We start from the raw sequence: 22,485 nt of genomic DNA on the forward strand, positions 1-22,485 counted from the left end.
CTTGTTCAGTAAGTCTTGCCTGGAAAGATAAGACAGGATATTTTCTTGTCTAAATTCGTTAAAATTAGTGATTCAAAAAAAGGATTTTAAGTTTTTAACAGAAAGATGTCCAAGTATGAAATATATTATTATGCTTAGTGAATTTAATCTTTTCACTGTTTTTAATTTAACTCAGGATGGAAGAAGCATGAGGAACCAATTAAGTGGTATTTAACAACTGTATACCACTTAATGTCTTTTTTAAGGTGCCAAACTCTCAACTTTATACCTTTTTTGATATGTATCATTCACCTCAAGAGAAGATAAAATTTTTTTCTTGCATTTTCAAAATAGAAGCAGAAAAAGTTCATAATTTTTAATTTTTTTTTGAAATGACTGTTCTTCCTATCATAGTTTGTTCTGAAAATTGCTTACATGTCCTATTTTTGGAGCAGCCATTACATTTTATATTTATAAAGGAAAAATGTCCACTTACCAAAGCCACTGGTATTTATTTAAACTTATCAACAATAACTTAAAATTTTTCCTTATCATCTAAATTGCTGTAAATCTTAAAATCCTAAAAGATCTGTACAATATAGCCAACAAAGTATTCTGGTATAACTACAAAAAAAGTATAAAAATATTTCTAATGACACGTCTTTTAGCCCTTGCTTCAGAGTAAGTGTAAGGAGCCAATCTACATGTGTAGATTGAGTAGCAATTACCATATTTCATTGAATCTAAGATGCAACTGACTGAAAAAAGCACCTTTATGTTCCACTGAGAAAGAAAAAAAAAAAGGCTGTTAATTATTTACTGATTGATATCAAAATATTTCCAATTTCAGAGTGTAAAAATGTGAAAAAATGTGCATCTCAAAATCAATGAAATGTCATTTAATAAATTTCTAAACACTGTCTATTAAGTTTTTCTCATTCTTATCTTTCACATAAATAAGGCATGATTTAGTTAACCAAAGAAAACTTTATTTCTGCCACACATAACAACATATTACTCTAAGAAACAACTAATATATTAGTTTTAGCATTAATGTGTGGTTGAAAAACACATGTCAACAATCCTATTCCCCAGACAAAACAATGCTGCGTACAAACTATCAGGTATATGAAAAAAAAGCCGTCAACTGTCCACAGGGAGTGCGTCCAGTCACATTTTCAGTCAGTCAGCTGAGGATTATGTCATTATTTAGTTTTTGTTCTGTAGAAAGAACACAACACAAGTATGAAAATCATCACCTGGAAGGAGAGAGCTGTTGTATATAGTATTCTTAAAATGTTAGTTGTTCCCGTATTTCAATATACCCAATATTATCTGCTTACTTAATCACAGATGTCCCCAAATAAGCAAAACCAAACTTACTGAGAAGGATGATGCAAGTGGGTACTAAATTTTTGGAGGGAAAATGCATACAAAAATCATGCATGATTTGAGGATGACACCTTTGGGTTTTATCCCTACACACCAGGCTGATTGAGTGGGTGCTTGTATTTGTCTTCTTAACCATGAGTCCAACTAGAGCATGTATGCTAAAATATTTTGTTCTTTTAGGTAGCTAAATTTAATTTAACCATAATTGTTCAATAATAATTGAGAAACAAGGATAAAGTTAAGAGGGATTTCCCTCAAAACAGTATGTCAAGATACAAAACAGAGGAAGTGAAAAAAGCAACAGTTGTACAAACTGTTTTATGTGACTAAAAAAAGGAAATGGACCTATACACACACACACACACACACACACACACACACACACACACACAGATTAGGATGCTCTAAAATACTAAAATTCGAGTTTTCTTCAAATAGAAAGAGAAACATATTTTGCACATCAGATCTATCTCAAAATAGAACTCAACAACTTTCAAAGTGATATCCTTAGACCAGTTTCTTCTCCGATTTCCTAGGCACAATTCAGTTAAGCTTATTTCTCAGACTAAAAGAACTAACCTTCATAAGCAGTGTTTGTGTTCTCTTAAAATTAAAGAAACAACTGAAAAAATGTCCCCTCCTGTCTCCCAAAATCTTCAGTGGCTACAATCATGTAAAATTTAGGAAAGTCTTCATACTATTTCATGGAACCTTAAAATAATATATTTAATATACTAACAGAAGAGGTGAATTTCATTATGAAATCCACAGTAAATGAGGATTCAAAGGAAAAATAAATAAAAAAGCCGTGCTACAACTAGAAGACATTCAAAACCAGCACAGTTCATTATGTCCTACCATTTTCAACTCATCTGACCCTACTGTATCTTTGCGCTGAATATGTATAACTGTTCAACAAAGGGAAAAAGGATAGACTTGTATTTCATGACTAGTCATGCTGAAGAATACGCACTTCCTCTAATTAGGGAACTGGATGAAGTATAACCCTTAAACATGGTATTTTAAAGCTTCATTCTCACACACCTGCTGGCCAGAAGGCGGTTTTGTACCATTAAACTTAATTTCTGACCATTTTTGATGATATGACATAAAAAGTTTCTTTTTTTTTTTTTTTTTAGCTGAATCTGTGATGTTTTATTTTTTTAAATATCTGAAACAAATATGCTAAAAGTGTAAAATCAGTTACATTTAGGTGGTATAAGTGGTACCAGTTATATTATTTTTTATAACTGGTATTGTAAGAGTTATTTTTTTGTAACTCTTCTGTATCTTTGCAATATTTTGTATTTTTTTTTATTTTTATTTTTTCCATTTATTTTTATTAGTTGGAGGCTAATTACTTTACAACATTGCAGTGGTTTTTGTCATACATTGAAATGAATCAGCCTCATAAAAAGTTTCAATGAAGTCACCAATACATGAGTTTTAGCTCACACTTGCAAAGTATTTTAAAATTTTATTTTATAAGGAATTTTGCTGACTCATTTTCTCTCAATAATCCTGTGGAGAAACTCAGCCTCAGAAAGGTGAAGATAACTGCCAAATCACAGTTAAGTGTCAGAGCTGGAATCCCAATTCCAGATCTTCTGATTTTAAGTCTAATATCCTCTATACTGTATAAATAATTATTGTATAAAAGGCTCACTCATAGGAGTAATTTATATATTTTCCTCATATTAAGAAGTTAGTATTGTCCTCTTTTAAGGACAAAGATTCTTTGAATAAGAGTAAGAATTACTACCTATATTTTGAAAGAGTCAAAGACATGAATAAGCAACTTTGCATGCTATTTTAGAAGACAGCTTGTCTAAAGAGAATTCAGTTCTTAACATTTTATTTGTAAACACAAAAAGCTGCTTTAAGAAAGACTTGTTAATTCTTCTTCACTGGCAAATTTAATATTTCAACACTGTATGAAGTAATGGGAGTGGATTTTATAACACTTGAAAATATTTCTAAATTGAGATATTCATAATGGCCCAATGGGCACTTCTATCGACAAGTGCCTTCTGCAAGAAGGAAGTAATCATGTGACTTGCTTCAGCCAAGGAAGAGTCATCTGCAGTAAGGACCCAGACAATTCATTCTGATACTTGCGAGTTCTCATAACTGGTCAGAAAAGAAAACCTCATGAAAAGAAAACTGCTTTTGAGCCAGTAACTTCAAACTGAATCGGATGTGCTTACCAGCTGCTGTTATTTGACCAGCAGTGGACTTGGGAAGCGGGTGTGTATGTGGAAACAGGGAAGCACTCAGCTTCCCCAGAAACTCAGAATTCATTTCCAGAATAAAAAAGTGAAAGAGTTGAACAATGCTAACTTTTAATAATGTTTCCCCAAACCGTGGAGATGTGAACTGTCCTATATATAGAAATTTAGGTTTGATTTCTTAATAGTAACAAAAAAGGCATTCAGAAGGCTGTATGTAGTATTATGTATAATTGACAAAGAGTTTTTGGTAAACTGTCAAGGTTATTTTTGAAATTACACATATGTACATGAATGTGTAGTTTTAATGCACTTATTTCTGAATGTGTAGTTTTAATGCACTTATTCACAAATATGAGTCCAGAAAAATACCATTTAGGTCCAAAAAGATGCCTTATAATTCACTCTTGAACAATGTGGATGTTAGGTGTGGTGACCCTCTACACAGCTGAAAATCTGCATATCACTTATCGTGAACCCTTTTATAAATGTGGATCTTTCATACCCACAGTTCTACGTCCACAGATTCAACCAACCTTGGACCCAACCAACCTCAGATCTAGTGTTGTATTACTTACTACTGAAAACATCCACATGTTCACAGTGGATACATGCAGTTAAAACTTATGTTGTTCAAGGGTCAACTGTATTAGATATTGCTTTTTAGGCATTTCACTAATGCCTGTCAAGACATACTTTATAAAGACTGTCATGGGCATGCTAAGTCGCTTTAGTCGTGTCCGACTCTTTATGACCCCATGGACTGTATAGCCCATCAGGCTCCTCTGTCCATGGGACTCTTCAGGCAAGAATACTAGAGTGGTTTGCCATGTCCTCCTCCAAAAGACTGTCATAAATTACCTCAATTCATAACTTAAGATGTTAGCTAAAAAAATCTTTAGAAGTCTTCTAATCCTAGAGTTTATGTAACCATACAGTGAAGTCCAATTCTTAATATCTAAAACATTCACACACATACACAAATACTATTTAATCTTCTAAATTGAAATCTGATTTTATTTTACAGAAGGACAAAAACATTCTCCCAATAAACATAAAAGACTTTTTTTTAAGTTTAAAAAGCCCAAGTTTAAAAAATATATTGTAAAAATTTTCAGCAAACTTTTAAGTCACAGTGTTTTTAACCAACAACTTCTAAATCCCTAAAAAGAAATTCTATATGTATTCCTTTCATTATACTATTTAGCCAATGTGTTTTAGAATTTATATTATAAAGACCTTACCTAAAGAATCAGTAAGTTCTTTGTCGTTTGTTAGATTCTTCTCTTGGGGAGTCTGCCAACATAACTTTGAGTCTGACTCCATTCAGGATCTTTCCATGTAAAGTTGTAATGGCATCGTTAGCACTTAGTCTATCAGCATACTTGGCATACCCCACATTTTTTCCTGACACAAGGTAAACTTCAATCAGGTTACCAAATCGACTGAAAGTTAAAAAAAAGAAAAAGAGATCAACTGAAACTGTTAAGCATAGACACTCAGGTCTAAAAGTCAGGATCCATTCTGGACTCCTTTTTCACTCCTTTCCGCACATCCAATCTAGCATGTGTCCATTTTTCTTGTTAAACATTTCCTCTATCAATTAATCTCTCTTCACTCTCACTCAGGTCTTTTTCCTCATTGTGAGCATCATTATCTTTTTCTTAGTTTATTCTAATACCTTCTTCAACAAAGGTCCGTATAGTCAAAGCTATGGTTTTTGCAGTAGTCATGTATGGATGTGAGAGTGGGACCATAAAAAAAGCTGAGCACCAAAGAATTGATGCTTTCAAACTGTGGTGCTGAAAAGACTCTTGAGAGTCCTTTGTACAGCAAGGAGTTCAAATCAGTCAATCCTAAAGGAAATCAGTCCTCAATATTCATTGGAAGGACTGAAACTGAAGTGGAAACTCCAATACTTTGGCCACCTGAGCTGACTCACTGGAAAGACCTTGATGCTGAGAAAGACAGAAGGCAGGAGGAAAAAGGGAGAGCAGAGGATGAGATGGTGGGATAGCATCACCGACTCAATGGACGTGAGTATGAGTAAGCTCCAGGAGACGGTGAAGGACTGGGAAGCCTGGTGTGCGGCAGTCAATGGGGTTGCAAAGATTCAGATTGGGCAACTGAACAGAAACAACAACAAATACCTTCTTCACTAGTTTCCCTGCACCCTGGGCTTATCCCTCTCCAACCCATTCTCTACCCTGTCTTCTGAGTGATTTTTCTAAAACACAGAAAGGATCATTTCCCGCCACAGAGTCCCTCTGGCCGCTCTTTCTGCCTCCAGGGTAAGGATGAACTCCCTAACAGCTTGTGGGCCTTTCTTGACTTGGGTCCCTGAGCTCTTCCTGCTCCATCTTTCCTCATCTCCTAAATCCTATATTCCCACAACCTCTTTTCATGTTCTCTCTGGCAGGAGTAACCACCCACATGCCCAAGTTTCTTCCTTGGCTAAATTATTTTTATCCTCCAAAGAAACCTTTCTTCTTCCAAGAAGCATTCTCTGACTTTCTAAAGCAGTTGCCCCTCCCATATATTTCATAGCCTGAACATTCCTTTTCACAACACTAACCTCTCTAGTTGTAATTTCCTATTCACTTATCTGTCTCCTACATGTGATCAGTTCTAAGAGGATAAGAACTATTATGTCTTGTTTACATAATATTGATATAATGTTTACACAATGTCTCTGGCACTTAGCAGGTACAGAAGAGAGGTTAATAAATGAAACAGAATCAATTAGTTAGATAAAAATCAAAACACTTGAACCACATTGCTGATATTTTCTGAAACTCTTTAACAAGTTTTCTATCTATCTTTTAATTCACTAACATTGTTGTAAGGCAAATAGGAAAAGATCAAAAAGAATATGTTAAGGTTAAAGAAGTTATACTGGAAACAAGTGTCTTCCCTTTTTTAATACTTATTATATATAACAGTAAGCATTACAATCAAGTAATTTTTTACTCAATGTAATTATATTATCCTTAAGGATCCAATAGCGTGCTGACAAAATAGAAGATGCTTAGTAAACACTGTTTAGTTGATTACAACTGCAAAGGAAAAGGAAAAGAATTCCATAGGCCAGATCTATACACATGTATTTTCTATCAAGAAACAAATGATTTGTTCATTCTATGTATGTAATTTGCAAAATAATACTATATGTTTTATGTCTTCAAAACAAAATAGAAGGAAATTCTGTGTGGGGATTTAAGACATATAAATAACAAAGAAAAGGAGATAACTAACTATGTATTTTTAAAGGTGATATAAAACCACAGACTTTTTACAACCACAGAACAAATCATCTCCACCTGAGAGGTACTGGACACAGGAAGTTTCCAGATTGCAAGAATGCTTAAATGTCTAGTTTACATAAATTATATTATTTTAAAATATTTATTAAAATTAAAACAAACTTTGTTTTGGCTGCTCTACACAGCATATGAGATCTTAGTTCCACACCAGGGATCGAACTTGCATGCCTTGCATTGGAAGCATAGTGTCTTAATCACTGGACCACCAGGTTAAGTCCTGGTATGACTCTGCTCTTCCAATGAAGGTGTGGGTTTGGTCCCCAGTTGGGGAACTAAGATCCTACATGATGCGTGGCCGAAAAAACCAAAAAAGTTTTAAATAATAAGGTAAAATAAAATATAACTCTATGGAACTGAAATCTTACCAGAATATATCTTCTAGTACATCTAAAGGCAAAGGATGTGGATTAAACACGATAAAAAGTCTTTCCTTCACAGGAGTGTCAGGAGGAGCTTTTTTTTTGCATGATGGTAGTGCAACATCCGTCTGGATTTGAGGCAGCTGTGATCCAGAACTTCCTCCAAATTGCTATTGGAGAATTAGGTTCAAAGTGAGAAAAAGAAAAAACCGCACTTTAGGGATTTTATAGTAAGTCAAGAGCTAAAAATAGATGTGTTATCATGGCACCTATGTGGTCTTGAGAAACCTGTATGCAGGTCAGGAAGCAACAGTTAGAACTGGACATGGAACAACAGACTGGTTCCAAATAGGAAAAGGAGTACGTCAGGGCTGTATATTGTCACCCTGCTTATTTAACTTATATGCAGAGTACATCAAGAGAAATGCTGGGCTGGATAAAGCACAAGCTGGAATCAAGATTGCCGGGAAAAATATCAACAACCTCAGATATGCAGATGACACCACCCTTATGGCAGAAAGTGAAGAGGAACTAAAAAGCCTCTTGATGAAAGTGAAAGAGGAGAGTGAAAAAGTTGGCTTAAAGCTCAACATTCAGAAAACTAAGATCATGGCATCTGGTCCCATCACCTCATGGGAAATCAATGGGGAGACAGTGGAAACAGTGTCAGACTTTATTTTTTGGGACTCCCAAATCACTGCAGATGGTGATTGCAGCCAGGAAATTAAAAGACGCTTACTCCTTGGAAGGAAAGTTATGACCAACCTAGACAGCATATTAAAAAGCAGAGACATTACTTTGCCAACAAAGGTCCGTCTGGTCAAGGCTATGGTTTTTCCAGTGGTCATGTATGGATGTGAGAGTTGGACTGTGAAGAAAGCTGAGCGCTGAAAAATTGATGCTTTTGAACTATGGTGTTGGAAAAGACTCTTGAGAGTCCCTTGGACTGCAAGGAGATCCAACCAGTCCCTCCTGAAGGAGATCAGTCCTGGGTGTTCACTGGAAGGACTGATGCTGAAGCTTAAACTCTAGTACTTTGGCCACCTCATGAGAAGAGCTGAGTCATTGGAAAAGACCCTGATGCTGGGAGGGATTGGGGGCAGGAGGAGAAGGGGATGACAGAGGATGAGATGGCTGGATGGCATCACTGACTCGATGGGCATGGGTTTGGGTAAACTCCGGGAGTTGCTGATGGACAGGGAGGCCTGGCGTGCTGCGATTCATGGGGTTGCAGAGTCGGACATGACTAAGTGAATGAACTGAACTGAACTGATGTGGTCTTTTACTATATCTCTGAACATTTTCTTACACAGGTAATAAACAGAGGCCACATTTATTTTATACCCTAATGGTGTACTGTAATGTTAAAATTCTTACCTACTTACCAGAAATTGCTGCTGACTTGGGTTATTCCACACCATTGATGCAAGCTGTGCAGCTACCATCTGCGTTGCCATTTTCCTAAGGAGACTGGAGATAAGAACAGGTAATTTACAGAAAACTAGAAATACTCAAGTCTCTCAACAACAACTTGCTTTGCATGACTTCCTCACCTGAGAGGTCAATTGTTTTCTATTTAGTCATGGCAAGCACACCCAAAGTCTGGCTTTAGACTAGCTCCTGGAATGGTACTTACTCTGTTGCATTACTCCCATCATCAGTGAAGGAAACACCTATCCGATTCCCAGGAGGGTACTGAAATCCATGTAACTTGTATTTTGCATAAATAGCTGATGCTACATTAAAATACTGAACCACTCCATGACCTAGAAAAAAGCAGAGAATATATGGGAATTAAAAAGAAAGGAGACTTAAAACCTAGAGTCTGTGTTGTCACAAAGATAAAACAACATAGAAAGACACAATATCACAACATTAATAATATATAATCAAATGTATCAGAAAACAAAATTCTTTTATATTGATACATGTGTTCAACAGTCATGTTCCTATAAAGCAAAATATGAACCAGATTTTCGTACAAACATGAATATGATATTTTTTTTAAAAAGAGTATCATTAGCTTAAGTTCTATCCAAAGAATTTAAAGATGCTGGCTTTTCTTGTATGACAGAGATACACCTTAAAAACCAACGAAGTTTTCTTAATGTTTCAATTCTATGAAATAAACTTCAAAATTCTAAAATTTTCCGTATCATACTGAGTAGGAAATGAAATGAGAAGTGATATACGAAAAGAATATACAGTCATCTTGGCTAGCTGAAATGACATAGAGAGAAAAAGTGATAAATGTATGAAAACCAAAAAGTAGGGAATAGATAGAGGGTTTCGGATCAGACTCACATATTTCACATTCTTTTGAAGAGCTTTTTGGGGGGGGTGAGGATAAATTGGGAGACTGGGATTGACACGTAACACTACTATATATAAAACAGATAGCTATTAAGGACCTACTGTCTAGCACAGGGAACTCCACTCAGCACTCTATAGTGACCTATATGGGAAAAGAATCTAAAAAAGGGTGGATATAGGTACATGTTTAACTGATTCACTTTACTGTACATCTGAAACTAACACAAGATTGTAAATCAACTGTCCTCCAATAAAAAATTTTTAAAAGTGCCACTGGAGAAAAGCCATTTTAACAGACCACAGTACATTTATAAACAATAAAGACATTATTTTACCATAGTTAGAATAAGGATCTCGTTGGACTTCACAGTATTCCAAGCCTGGTACTATATCAAAAATGCTGAAAAGCTGCTCTTCAGTAAAAGGAACTCTTGATACAACTGACAGGCGTTTGGAGATAGCTTCCTGGCCTCTGTTGTCATTCTTGTCAAAACTTGAAAATTCAGATTGTTGTTCTCCAACAATACAGAAAAAAAAGCAGATCTTTACATTTCTATTCAAAGATTCATTTAACATTTTAAGTACTAGAAAATAAAATGAACTGTCATTAAGTCCTCTGCATTGATCTAAGGCACTGTTTTCTGTAGGATGCTAGTCATCAGCACTATCAGCAGAGACAGGATGAGAAAACAGACAACTGCCCCCATTTCCTCGCCTCTGTTCAAAAATGTAAGCCGAAATGTGTAGTCTAACTTCACAGGAATATGCTTACTATGCAAAATGGCAAAATATGGCAAGTATTTCCCCTAAAAGGATGTTTATGCTAAATAACAGTTACAGGTCTCACTATCATCATACATTTCCCCCCTTTTTTTAACTTTTACTTTTATCATTCTGCTCTTTTCTCTAACCCTAATTTTAAAGCATCAGTAATTTAGGCATAAAATTTTAGGATTCATACTGAGGGGATAGCTATGTAAGTTTTCCAGACTTCTTGATCAGCAACTCAATCAGATACGTAGCAACTCATCGTCACATAATGACAGTGACATAGTGTAACACTTAGATAATGCAAAACTAGCCATAAAAAAACCCTAACTGGAAATAAGTTAAAATAAATGTTAAAGAATAAGGACATTAGGGATCATGACCAACTTAAAAAAAATCCTATAAATTCTCTTATGTACTGTGGGAGATTTAGACTGCTGATAAAAGAATATTAAAAAAAAAAATCTCCAAATCAGACTTAATATTTACTACTTATACCATTAAAGTAAAGATAGCCTACTTACCAAATGAAAACATATTTACCCTAGGTTCATGTCCCAAAGTCTCCTGCCTCATATTACTATAATAATCTTGTTCTGACGATTCAGATGATTTATTTTTAGGTTCAGCCAAGATTGCCCTATAACCTGAAAAAGACAATCTATAAATTTCAAACTTTATAGCAAATTTAACACACTTACAAATATATTCAACTGCTACTGCTTGATTTAGTTTTATAATTGTATAAAACAAAATCTATACAAACAACCATATCCACCAGACTTACCTATATTTTTGTTTTTTTGAAAGATAGAAGAGTAAATGAGAAACAGCAAGAATCCCAAATTATGGGTCAATAGAGACATGAAAGACCAGCGATTCTATCCTATCCTTTCCAATCAATCAATCAATCAATCCCTACTACAGATGACATCATCATCATCATTCATTCACTGATCAATCAATCCCTATTACAGATGACATCATCATTCATTCCCTCAGGCTTCTCAACATCAAAATCTAACAGTGCTTCTTCACACCCAACTGCCATCAAGATTCTTCCTTTGAAATGTACTTAGAGGATGCTACCTTTTACTCCAATTTCCCTGCCTGTTTTAAAATTATATTCTCTTCAATTAATTACAACAATCTTTCGACTGATCTATTTGCCTCTGGGTTAAGAGTTTTAACCAGGTGTCCAAAAATGAGCTTTATGTGTATGCGCACGTGGGCGTATTTCAAAGGGAGAAGGTTCACAGCTTTCACCATATTATTCAGTGGCTCCAAAAAGGATAAAACCACCTTTTGAATTCTTTCTCTGGAAATTCACTCTTGATACTGTGTTTAGATCACTGATCCTGAAATAGTTTTTGCTATTTTTCTTCTCTTGAAGCAATCTTCAAGGGAAGTTCTAATGTGGACTAAGCTTGAACTTTTCATAACCTCCTGAATATGGTTCAATTGTACCTAGATTACTTTTTCAACAGGAATAACAAGGTTTACTCAGATTGTTGCCTTCACACTATAAGGCAAAGATATTTATTTCTTAGATATTTTATGTCTTTACTAACATTGCTCTCATCGTCTGTCCTGGCTACTCCACACCAAATGCAAATTCTACTCCAGATGTATTTTCATGCTGTACTGGTGCACTTGTTTTTCACCACTGATAGGCAATATCACACACTTTTAAACATTTTTTCATCTGGCATATTTTTATTGAGACTACTCTAAATGACAAAATCTTTGCTAGAGATCTCAGTAAGTCTTAACTGAGGGCTCACTACTATACTGAGAACTACTAAGAGTAGGACTAGGTACTTGGGGTGACAGACACTGATAAAGAAGACATATACCTTGCTTTCAAAGAGCTTAAAAAAATCCTCTAACTCTTCAACTATTTTTTGCTTATTAGATCTTGGCTATCCAAGATAATTTATAGCTATAAATTTTAATTTATGGCCATTAAATTTATAGCTATAAATTCCTTAAATGTCAGGATTGCTATATAAATTCCAGTTGTATCCCTCTAGTTATATTGATGAATATACCATAGGTACTCAATTAATGCTGGCTGGTTGATAAATTTAGAAGGATCTAAGAGAAAATTTTGGTGTGTAACTTAGGATTATCTAAGCGCTCTACTGATTAACAATAATTATTTCCAGTATGTATTTATTTTATAATATCCTGAAACCCACTAACTGAAATAAATATTCTACATCTCATTTCTAAAGCTCAATATAATCAGAAGTATGACAACAAAGAATATCTTCCTTGGTCTCTAAAGTTCTAATTCTTCAGAATGTACACCAATAACAGTAATGTCACTCTAGCTTCAAATTAAGCCAATGTGCATTTACTTTCCAAAGTTATCAAATCTTGAAAACCCTATCTTTATTAATTATATATTTATTAGTATACTTACTTCTATTTAGGGTTTAAGTCATACACAAACAAATATTACAGACTACTTGAATTTCTTTAAAATACAAAGAATAAATATTAAAAAAAAACAAAAACAAACCCAACCTGAAAGGGCTAGTCAATGTTTTTAATTTCTAAAATTCTAAAATAATTTAATAAACCCAAAGCCCTGTAGGAATACTAATGAAACTAGGACAACAGCATTTTCACTTAATGAGTTAATGCAGTTGCTTATATTTTTCAAGACAGTGCCTCAATGAATGCTTAATAATAACCCCCAAATTATTTTCACCCTAAGACTGTATATATTTAAATTACCATTGCTGAGATTAAATTAGCAGGTATGGCTATTAGCACAAACAACTATTCAGATAATTAGATTAGCACTTTTTCAAATAACAATGATAAATGAACACATCCTTACTTCGATCACAGTTTTCTATTGCTTGGGCAGCTTGTGATGGTTTTAAGTATCGAACATAGCCCAAGCCTTTACTTTCTCCAGTTACTTTATTCTTAATAATGCTGCAATACTCGATATCTCCAAACACCTATGAGAGTTAAAAGAAATGATCTTAGAGGAGTCAAGATTAATAAACTGAACAGATTTCAGAACTAACTTAAAATCTGTTTACTGATCTTCTTGCTTGCTAAAAAAAGAAAACAGAAACTTTTTAATAATGGAATAAGTATGTCACAAACTAATAAGGTGCTAGAAAAATAATCTTAATGATGATAAAAACCAAATAATAACATAACCAAAATAATGATGCTTTTTATTTACTGAACATTTGCTTTACATATATCACTTTATTGTTACAACAGTCCTTCAAGGATATATATGTTACATTGCTTATTTCACAGACAAGGACACTGGGCCTTAGAGAAATCAAATAACTTGCCGAAGCCATGGAGGTAGAATAAGAATTTGTTCATGGTCTGGACAGCTTCAAAGCCTTACTCCAGAGACTCTGGAACTGAATCTTCTTTATCCAAATCAGCCACTTAAAAACTGGGCAGCTGAGTTGCCCTCTCTGAGTCTATCTCCTTACCTGGTAAATGGGGCTAATAGCTGTACCTACCCAGAGGGTTGTTTTAAGGGTTAAAAGAACAAAATACACCTAAAGTGCCTAAACAGGGGCTGGGACATAGTCAACACTCAGTAAATATTACCTATAATTATTTATCTGCCTTTTAACATAAACATAAATAAATAATTATGTATTCTTTTGAAGCAGTGCTTCTCAAAGTACATCTTTAAAATATCCTGGTTCACTCAAAAAGTTAATACGCTATGTAAGAAATATGTGGTAAGTGTTTACTTTTAATGTTGGGAGAAATACGGGGTATAAATTCTGTTTATTATTTATTTTACAGACACCAATTAGTAACTTTACTATATATAAAAATGCCATATGTGCTCACTCAGAAAAGGATAAAAGTTTGTCAGTATAGAATGTATGAACTGTTTTCTTACTATTGGGAAAAAGTATGGAGTATATATATTTAGTATTTGTTATTTTTCAAGTATTTTATCCAATCCTCATTTAGGTAGGACAGAGGAAGTTTTAAAGTTACTTTTTATTACTTGTTTTCCTTCTTGCTTATTGCCCACAGTGATTCAGTAGTTGGAAAGGCACTGAAAAATAATAAAAAATTACAACTCAAAAGACAATTTTAAAATTACTTTTGAAATAGTTTTTATGAAAGTGTATCACTGCATATAAAATTCAAAGGCTAAAAAGAGATTTTAAGTTGTCTCCAAATTACACTGACTACAATCTAGCTAAAGTAGGTAAACTGAGAGCTATAGGTAATTTTTTTTTCTTTCAGTATAACTCCTTCAAAGGCCTAATTTTAAAACATAAACTATAAAGGATAAGCCTTTATGTGAATAAGTACATCAACACGTCACAAGCTTACAGTAAATGTGAGATAGTACAGTTCAAACACTCAGTTCATACACTGATGTACCTCAGTGAGAGGCAATAGAGACTAGAGTTAAGAGGGTGCTTCGAAATCTTCAAGACCAAGAGCAGATTCTGGATTCAGACAGCCTGGGCATGAAAAATGGCCCCACTGCATAATCAGGTATGTGACCTTATTTAAAACTCTGAGCTTTACACTTCAATTTCCTGAATCTGTATTTTTGCTAAATGGGGGAGAAACACCATCATTAATATTTTCCAGGTTTCATATATATTTTCAAAAAAATTATTTTAGTTTTAACATTTAAAAGCTAGATTGAAATAAGTGACTTAAAAAGTTATTTAATTCTCCACCACCAATCTAATGATCTAACTCAAACAACGTAAGATTTAGTAATTGTACAACCAATTTAAGATTGTAAATTATCACGAACGTCAGCTATTAGAAGCACCTTAAATTTTTCCCGTAGATCTTCTTCTGTGTAGGACTTTGGTATCATAACAAATATTCTTGTAAGTTCTTCATCTTCAACATCTCGGTGACTTCCAGATGATCTGGACTGAGCAATGAAAACCTAAGAAACAAACAAACCCCAAAGAAAAATGCAGAAATATCAGTCAACTGTTTTTCTATTTCTTAAGAATACTTACTTCATTATTAGTGTAAGATTCTTGTTAGGTTACATATAATGTGATAGGATCTCATCAAACAACATTTTAAAGTAAATTTTATTGTAGTGACTTTTTATGAGATGACACTAATCATCACATTATGGTTTTTTTCAAAAATTTTTTCCTTTTGTATTTAATCTGTCCGCAATGTGGAGACCTGGGCTCAATCCCTGGGTTGGGAAGATCTCCTAGAGAAGGGAATGGCAACCCTCTTCAGTAATTCTGCCTGGAGAATTCCATGGACAGAGGAGCCTGGTGAGCTTCAGTTCACAGGATCGCAGAGTCAGACATTACTACACGACTGAGCGACTCACACACACATATACCAAGAGCAAGAGGCAGTGCAGAGAGAGAATGATTGTGGGGTAGTGGTCAACAAATGTCAGTTACACAATTGATTAAGTGTTACTAAAATGTCACACATACTTACTTTGTTTCCTTTTCTATCAGAGACTGAGTGTCAAAATATGATTATGAATTTATCTTTCCTCCTTTTAGTTCTATTAATAATGCTTCATGTATTCTGAAGTTCTACTATTGGCTGCATAAACATTTGGAATTATTTTGTACTTTTTGACTGATATTTTTATTTTTAGGAAATTATTGTTAATACTCTTCCTGTTGAAAACCATTTTTGTCTGATACCATACCAGCTTTCTCTATCCTTTTATCAACTTTTTCTATTCTTTTAGTCAATATTTTCAACCACTTTGTATCTTTATACTTAAACTGCATCTCTTGTAAACAGCACTTAGTTTGGCCTTTAAAAAAATATTCTGACAATCCCTGACTTTTAATAGGAGCCAGTTTATGTTTAATATTGATATAGTTGGATTTAAGTCTAGATGGCCATATTTTTGCTTGCTTTCTAATATTAATCCTTAAAAGAGATAACCCAACTATATTCTGGATCATCTCAGTTACCACCTGAATGACTTATGTGAGCAAGAAAATGCACACAATGAACTGAGGCTCTGTTTCTCTATTAGCAATTTAGATCTACTGAAATATCATCTGTGACATTAGGTTATTACTTGGAGTGTAATTTGCTTTGTGGTATTGCTTTTATTTTTAAAATTGCTTTGGTTTTACACTATTCTAGAAGCATGTGTTAACTACGGTTATGGATTTGTTTATAGAGCTACGAGCATATGGCTACGTTTATTTTTCTTGAAGAAATGTAATAGAATTAATGTAAATCACCATAATACAGGGCCCTTGAATTTCTTGTCTTCTTCTGTCTTTGAAGAGGGGCTATATACCACTCAGTGGGGAAAACTTGAATTTCAGAGGTAGGAGGCAGTAACTAAAAAACCAAAGAATTTATAAGTATTTTAGAAATCCTGAAAAAGAGGGTCATTATATTTGCTTGGAAAGCAGCTGTCACAGAGGTGTAGAACCTTGCTTACAAGATATAGCTGGAGACATCTCTAGAGAACATCTACTTCCATGTTATTCCTTCAATAAACATACCAAATGCCATCAATAAACATACCAAATGCCAAACACTGTATGAGGTATTAAGTATAGAGTACTGAATAACACAGAAATAGCCCACTAGAAAGTTAGTCCAGTGGATATATTAAGTAATGGATGGTCTGTAGGGAAATACAAATAGGGAACCTTTAAGTATATGAGAAGACACTAGGAGAAAAAAAGTCTCAAGTACTCTTTGTGACTGGAGTTGCCATCAGATCACAAGTTTCTAAATTTTAGAAGACTGGAGCATTTCAAATTTCTGATAGAGGAGACAATATCTAAGTAGATATGTATAATAATTAACCACCTACTTGATGATTTCGCCTAATATTTTATTCTTCCAGTTTCTAGGTTTTACCCTTTTCCTCAAGATAATATAGTTGATCACTTATTGGACTCTCATTTGTACAATCCTTTTTGGCTGTAGGCCTGTTATTAAAATTTTCTTATTTATCTTGTAGGACTTTTGAAACTTTGCAAAAGCAAAGTACATGAAGAAAACTGAAGCTGAATTAATTTAACTGGAAATACTGAAAAACAGAAAAAAAAAAAAACACCCCACAACAATGCAGTGGAACACGGTGGGCACTGTGAAGAGTGAACTTAGACTGTCCAGCTAAGCACTGTAGCCCAAAAACCCTCTGGCTGAAACTGAGTGGGCAATATGACAAACAAAATTTAAACTTTATCTTTGGGAACCATTTAATTTCTCTGTGGCTAAAAGGGAAGGATACATTTTAGTGCTGAGACTTTTACTTTTCTTGTAGGAATTTAGTCAAGGAAAGAGGGGGTCTATATGTTTCAAATTTGGGGCATTTGGGAAAGCTTCCCAGGAGACCACTGTGGTTATATTCAAAGTACAGAAATTCTCTCTGCTAAGATCATAGTTGAAAGAAGATGAAAATTATCAACCAAGTGCAGGAGTCAACAAACTTCAACTTCCTGCTTTTCTATAGTCCATAATCTAAGAACTGCTTTTACATTTTTTTGAGGGTTGTTAAAAAACAAAAAGAATGTGTGACAGAAACTGTATGTGAGTCACAAAGCCTAAAATATTTATTGACTCTTTGTAGAAAGTTTGTCCCCTCGATTTTATATGCTGTGGCCTTACACTTAACTTCATTAATGATCTGTTTTGACTTATTTCAGACTGTTTAGAAGGTGGGAGGAGATGGAATGCCTATTGTCTAATGTGTTTGGCATTTCCCCGCTCCTCTGTTTTCTGCTAAAGGAACTATAGGGAAGAGGCTGTTACTATGGACAAACATGGTACAAGAGGGCTTACCTTATACCAGGCACTGTGCTAAAAGGATAGATTAAATCAGATAACCCTCAAAATCACCCTTCCTGCCATGTGTCAGTATACTAATTTTACAGATAAATTAGATGTGGAAACTAAATATAAATACCACCAAAGTGAACTAGGAATATGCCAAGAAGCATTTAATAATAAGACAATTTACACTATCATCACAATGATTTGGCTCGTTTTCCGCTTTTTTTTTTCTTAATTTGGCTCTTTTTAAGGCAGTTTACTTTCAAAGAGAAGTGACAGTAACAAATAATATGACATTAATACCTTCACAAAGGGGCTTATTTATAATCGTAAAAATTACAAATTTTTACATAAGTGTGATAAAGAGTCAATAGTAGTAGTTTTAATTAAATATTATATACATGTATACTTTTGTTTGGTACTGGGAAAATGCCTAACTTCAGAGGGCCACAATTAAATCTACTTTTATCAAGTTGTTAAGCACCTTACGACGTGGGGAAAAGTAGAGTTAACTACTTTTATACGTGGTAAACCAAGACGTCTGAGAGAGGAGAGTAACAAAAGTTCTCATAGCAGGTCACGGTCGGAGTTGGGAGCTGAACTGGTGACGGCGGGAGTGGGGCAAGGCCCAGCCACCGCAGCTCTCCGCCCGAGTAGCCGCAGAAACCTGGCCCGACCCGGAAGAGGGTGTTCTCTCCGCGTCCCTCATCTCCCGCACCCTCTTGCAGATTTTCGCGCAGGGAGGTCCTGGGAAACCCTCTTTGCAACGCGGTCCTTCCCTCGCCTCGCCCCGGACCGCTCCCGCGAGCGAATGCACTGCCCTTCCCGCACCCCGAAACCGCTCCCCTGAGCCCCCCAGCCGGGACATCGCGTCCCGGGCACCCGCACCTTGATAGGCTTGGTGTCGCTGGGGGTGAGGCACTGGCCATGCATCTCCTCCATGGCCCTACAGGCCTGCGAGCTGCGGGCAAACTTGACGAAGGCGATGCCCTTGGACTCCTTGGTGTGCCTGTCCCGCACCACCCAGATGTCCTGAATTTCCCCAAACGGCGAGAAGCGCTCCCTCAGCACCGACTCGGAAGTGTACTTGCTGATCACCAGGAAGATGCGGCTGTTGGGCGGCTCGTCCAGGTTGTCCACGCCCGGGCGGAAGCCTCCGCCGCTTGCACAGCTGCCCGCTTCGTCCATGGTGCTCCACCCCGGAGCGGAATACAGGCTCGCACCCCTTTACTCCTCTAGCTCCAGCCGCGCCAGCCACGACCGTCGCACCACACCCAGCCGTTGCCGGTCAGGGGTCCGTTTCCGGAAGACTGAAAAGTTTGGCTCCCGGCGCAGGCCGGACGCGCAGTGAGACGGCTTCCGGGGTGGGGGGTGCTGGGCAGCCTTCAGCGCCCCCTAGCGGCCCGGGGGAGCCCGACGCAGTCCAGGCCCCCAGTCCCGTGGAGCCAAGGCCCACACTTCAGGTGTGCAACCCTGGTTCCCTGTTGCTAGAAGAGCCCTGTCTGGCGGGAGAGCTTTCCTGTTGCTGGCTCTGCCCATCCTTTACAGCCCATGGACTCTTCCACCAAACCTGCCATTTTGGCCGTAAGCTCACAAGAACAGCTCCATAGGACTAACTTAAAACTGTTCAGCTTTACTGCTGATCATCTAACTCCAGTCTTATTGTTGAGAAGATTGAGATGAAGAATTGGGGCCCATCGCATAACAAAAGGCAACAGAAATATTAATACAAACAGCAGAGCCCTAACCAGAAGACAACTCCATCTTGGTGTGTGCTAAGTGGCTTCAGTCATGTCCTACTCTTTGCAACCCTATGGACTATATAGCCCCCCAGGCTCCCCTGTCCATTGGATCCTCCAGGCGAGAATACTGGAGTGGGTTACCATTTCCTACTCCAGGGGATCTTCCGGCCCCAGGGATCAAACCCACATCGTTTTTGTCTCTTGCATTGGCAGGCAGATTCTTTACCATCAGAGCCGCTGTACTCGATTCCCACAAGCGACCATGGGTGGTTTGAGGGCAGAAAAAATGCAACACGCAACTGTGGAGCTAGGAGAAATGTGAAAGCTAAAGTGAAAGTGTTAGTCACTCAGTCCTGTCAGACTCTTTGCAACCCCTCGACTCCCCTGTCCATACAATTCTCCAGGCCAGAATACTGGAGTGGGTTGCCATTCTCTTCTCCAGGGCATCTTCCCGACCTAGGGTTCCAACAGGGATCTCTTGCATTGCAGAAAGATTCTTTATCCTCTGAGTCACCAGGGAAACCCTAAGGTTCAGATTAAGTGGGAAATCGGTACTGACTTCTAAAACTTGCTGTTAATGGAACTTGAAGACCTGGGTTGCTCTGAATGAAAACATATAAATACTGTTTATTGTGTACCAACTATAATCCAGGATCTATATCTGTTGCCTGGAGAATGCCGTGTACAGAGGAGCCTGGTGGGTTATAATCCATAGGGTCACAGAGAGTTGAACATGACTGAAGCAATTTAGCACATAAGCAAGCTTAATTAATTCATCCATTCTATTAGCTCAGAAATGTTTTTGACTGTCTGCTATGTGTTATGAGTGATATGTGTAAATGATTCTCTCCTTACTTCATGAAATTAATAGATTGGGCTTCTCGAGATAGGATTATTTGAGATAAGATATATGGGACTAATAGCCTAGTGATCAAATGAGACGTGTACAATGTACGATAGACATTTAATTTCTTATTCCATTTGTCTATGGTGTACACTCTTCCATTCTTAATATTGTATAGTTGTATGATGGCAACTGAGTTAGGGATTCTGGGTTCTCACTTAGGTTTTAGCACAAAATTGGTACAGTTTCTCCTTGCATTACATCCTACGTCTGTAAAATGAGGAATCTGTTTACATTGGAGCTTAACAAGTTAAGGAAATACCTTAATTTTCCACTTCTGTTTATCTTGCCCAGACCAGTCAAAGTGGATGAAAACAATGTTGTAATATAATATTTTTTTTGATGTAAAGAAAGTGCAGTATTCCAGCAATAGTATTTGAACACCAGTGCCATCTAGTGGAAAATGCATAATTTTTTTAAACAGCATTTTCTGGGAAATCTCTCTTCTTTGTAAAACAAGATTACTGATTGATATCCTGAGAATTTTAGAGTAGTTAATTTTATTTTAGAAGGAATGAAAGATTGGAAAGAACAAAGCCAGAATCAGAAATATTGGGTAATACTGAGAAAGCAAAATTTCTTTACCATTTAATCATGTGAAATAATACCACATATTCAAGGAAAATAAGAAATTTACCTATATTATAAATTACAGTAAATAAATTTTTCTTTGACTTGTCTATTTTAAACAGATTTATTGCTATATAATTCAAATATATGATTCACCCATTTAAAGAATTCAGTTAATTGCTTTTTAGTATTCCCAGAATTGTGCAACCATCTCCACAGTTATAGAACATTTTCATCACTCAATAATGACAGATTTTTTTTTATTTTTCAAATCATATAAAGTCACATTTGACTATAAATCACATGGAAGTAAAATAGTTGAAAATTCTGAGATTTTAAAGAATGATTACTAATTTGTCTTATATTAGAGAAAAGATATGCTAGGCCATTGCCGATTAAGTGAAATAAAACATGTAGCCTACAATGCACAATTATTAGAGTGATAGACACTGAATTTCACATGAAATTCAGATTTGCCTTGAAATTTTTAATAAGTTCTTACTAATCTTTTTTAAAAGTGATGATATTATAACTTATTTTTGAAATGCAAGGATAAAATAATAAATTCTTGTCATTGCATCCCCAAATTTCTCTAAACTATGATCTAATTACAGGAAGGCTTATTGGTTATTGACATTAGTCTTTGTGTGCTAAGTCACTTTAGCCATGTCTGAATCTTTTTGACCCTATGGACTGTGGTAATGACCACACATATGTGAACAGGCTTCTCTGTTCATGGGATTCTTCAGGTAAGAATACTGGAGTGGGTTTCCATACTCTTCTCCATGGGATCTTCTTGACCCAGGGATCGAACCTGGGTCTCCTGCATTGCAGGCAGATTCTTTACTGTCTGAGCCACCAAGGTTGTATAATTATAATTATACATTATATTTAATTAAGTAAACATGTTTTGCCTTATTTGCAATTTTTTACTGGATTTTACCACTGATATTTATTGGTGATCAATTAGTAACTTTCAGATTGTTCTGCATGAATATGGTCCAGAGTCTCCATTTTACCATCTACAAGTCTACTGATAATGTACGTAAGCGCCTAACTTGGCATGTGGTATGCACTCAAGAAATGGTAGTTTCCTTTTATTTCCTGAGTTTGGTCATCTTTGAG

At 35.9% G+C, this 22,485-nt stretch overlaps 1 protein-coding gene across 1 annotated transcript; it reads right to left on the reverse strand.

The window, feature by feature from the left end:
* Window positions 1-946: 946 nt before the first annotated feature.
* RBM45 (RNA binding motif protein 45) lies at window positions 947-19,477 on the reverse strand. The gene is made up of 10 exons (XM_020908352.2): window positions 19,033-19,477; window positions 15,170-15,292; window positions 13,214-13,340; window positions 10,887-11,009; window positions 9,930-10,109; window positions 8,918-9,047; window positions 8,667-8,751; window positions 7,288-7,451; window positions 4,844-5,044; window positions 947-1,200 (listed from the first exon to the last, which is right to left on the reverse strand). The coding sequence occupies exons 1-9, from the start codon at window positions 19,330-19,332 to the stop codon at window positions 4,852-4,854; spliced, it is 1,425 nt and encodes a 474-aa protein (XP_020764011.1). The 5' UTR covers window positions 19,333-19,477; the 3' UTR covers window positions 947-1,200; window positions 4,844-4,851.
* Window positions 19,478-22,485: the final 3,008 nt, after the last annotated feature.

Source organism: Odocoileus virginianus, chromosome 13 (genome assembly GCF_023699985.2).
Source record: "Odocoileus virginianus isolate 20LAN1187 ecotype Illinois chromosome 13, Ovbor_1.2, whole genome shotgun sequence".
NCBI lineage: Eukaryota > Metazoa > Chordata > Mammalia > Artiodactyla > Cervidae > Odocoileus > Odocoileus virginianus.

What these genes read in the sequence shown, in the direction of transcription:
- RBM45 (XM_020908352.2), bottom strand. Translation starts at nt 19,332, where the DNA reads ATGGACGAAGCGGGCAGCTGTGCAAGCGGCGGAGGCTTCCGCCCGGGC. An exon ending in GGTAAATATGTTTTCATTTG is followed by an intron (nt 10,110 to 10,886) that starts GTAAGTAGGCTA and finishes GTATTGTTGGAG; the next exon opens with AACAACAATCTGAATTTTCA. An exon ending in CAAGTCAGCAGCAATTTCTG is followed by an intron (nt 7,452 to 8,666) that starts GTAAGTAGGTAA and finishes ATTCTCCAATAG; the next exon opens with CAATTTGGAGGAAGTTCTGG.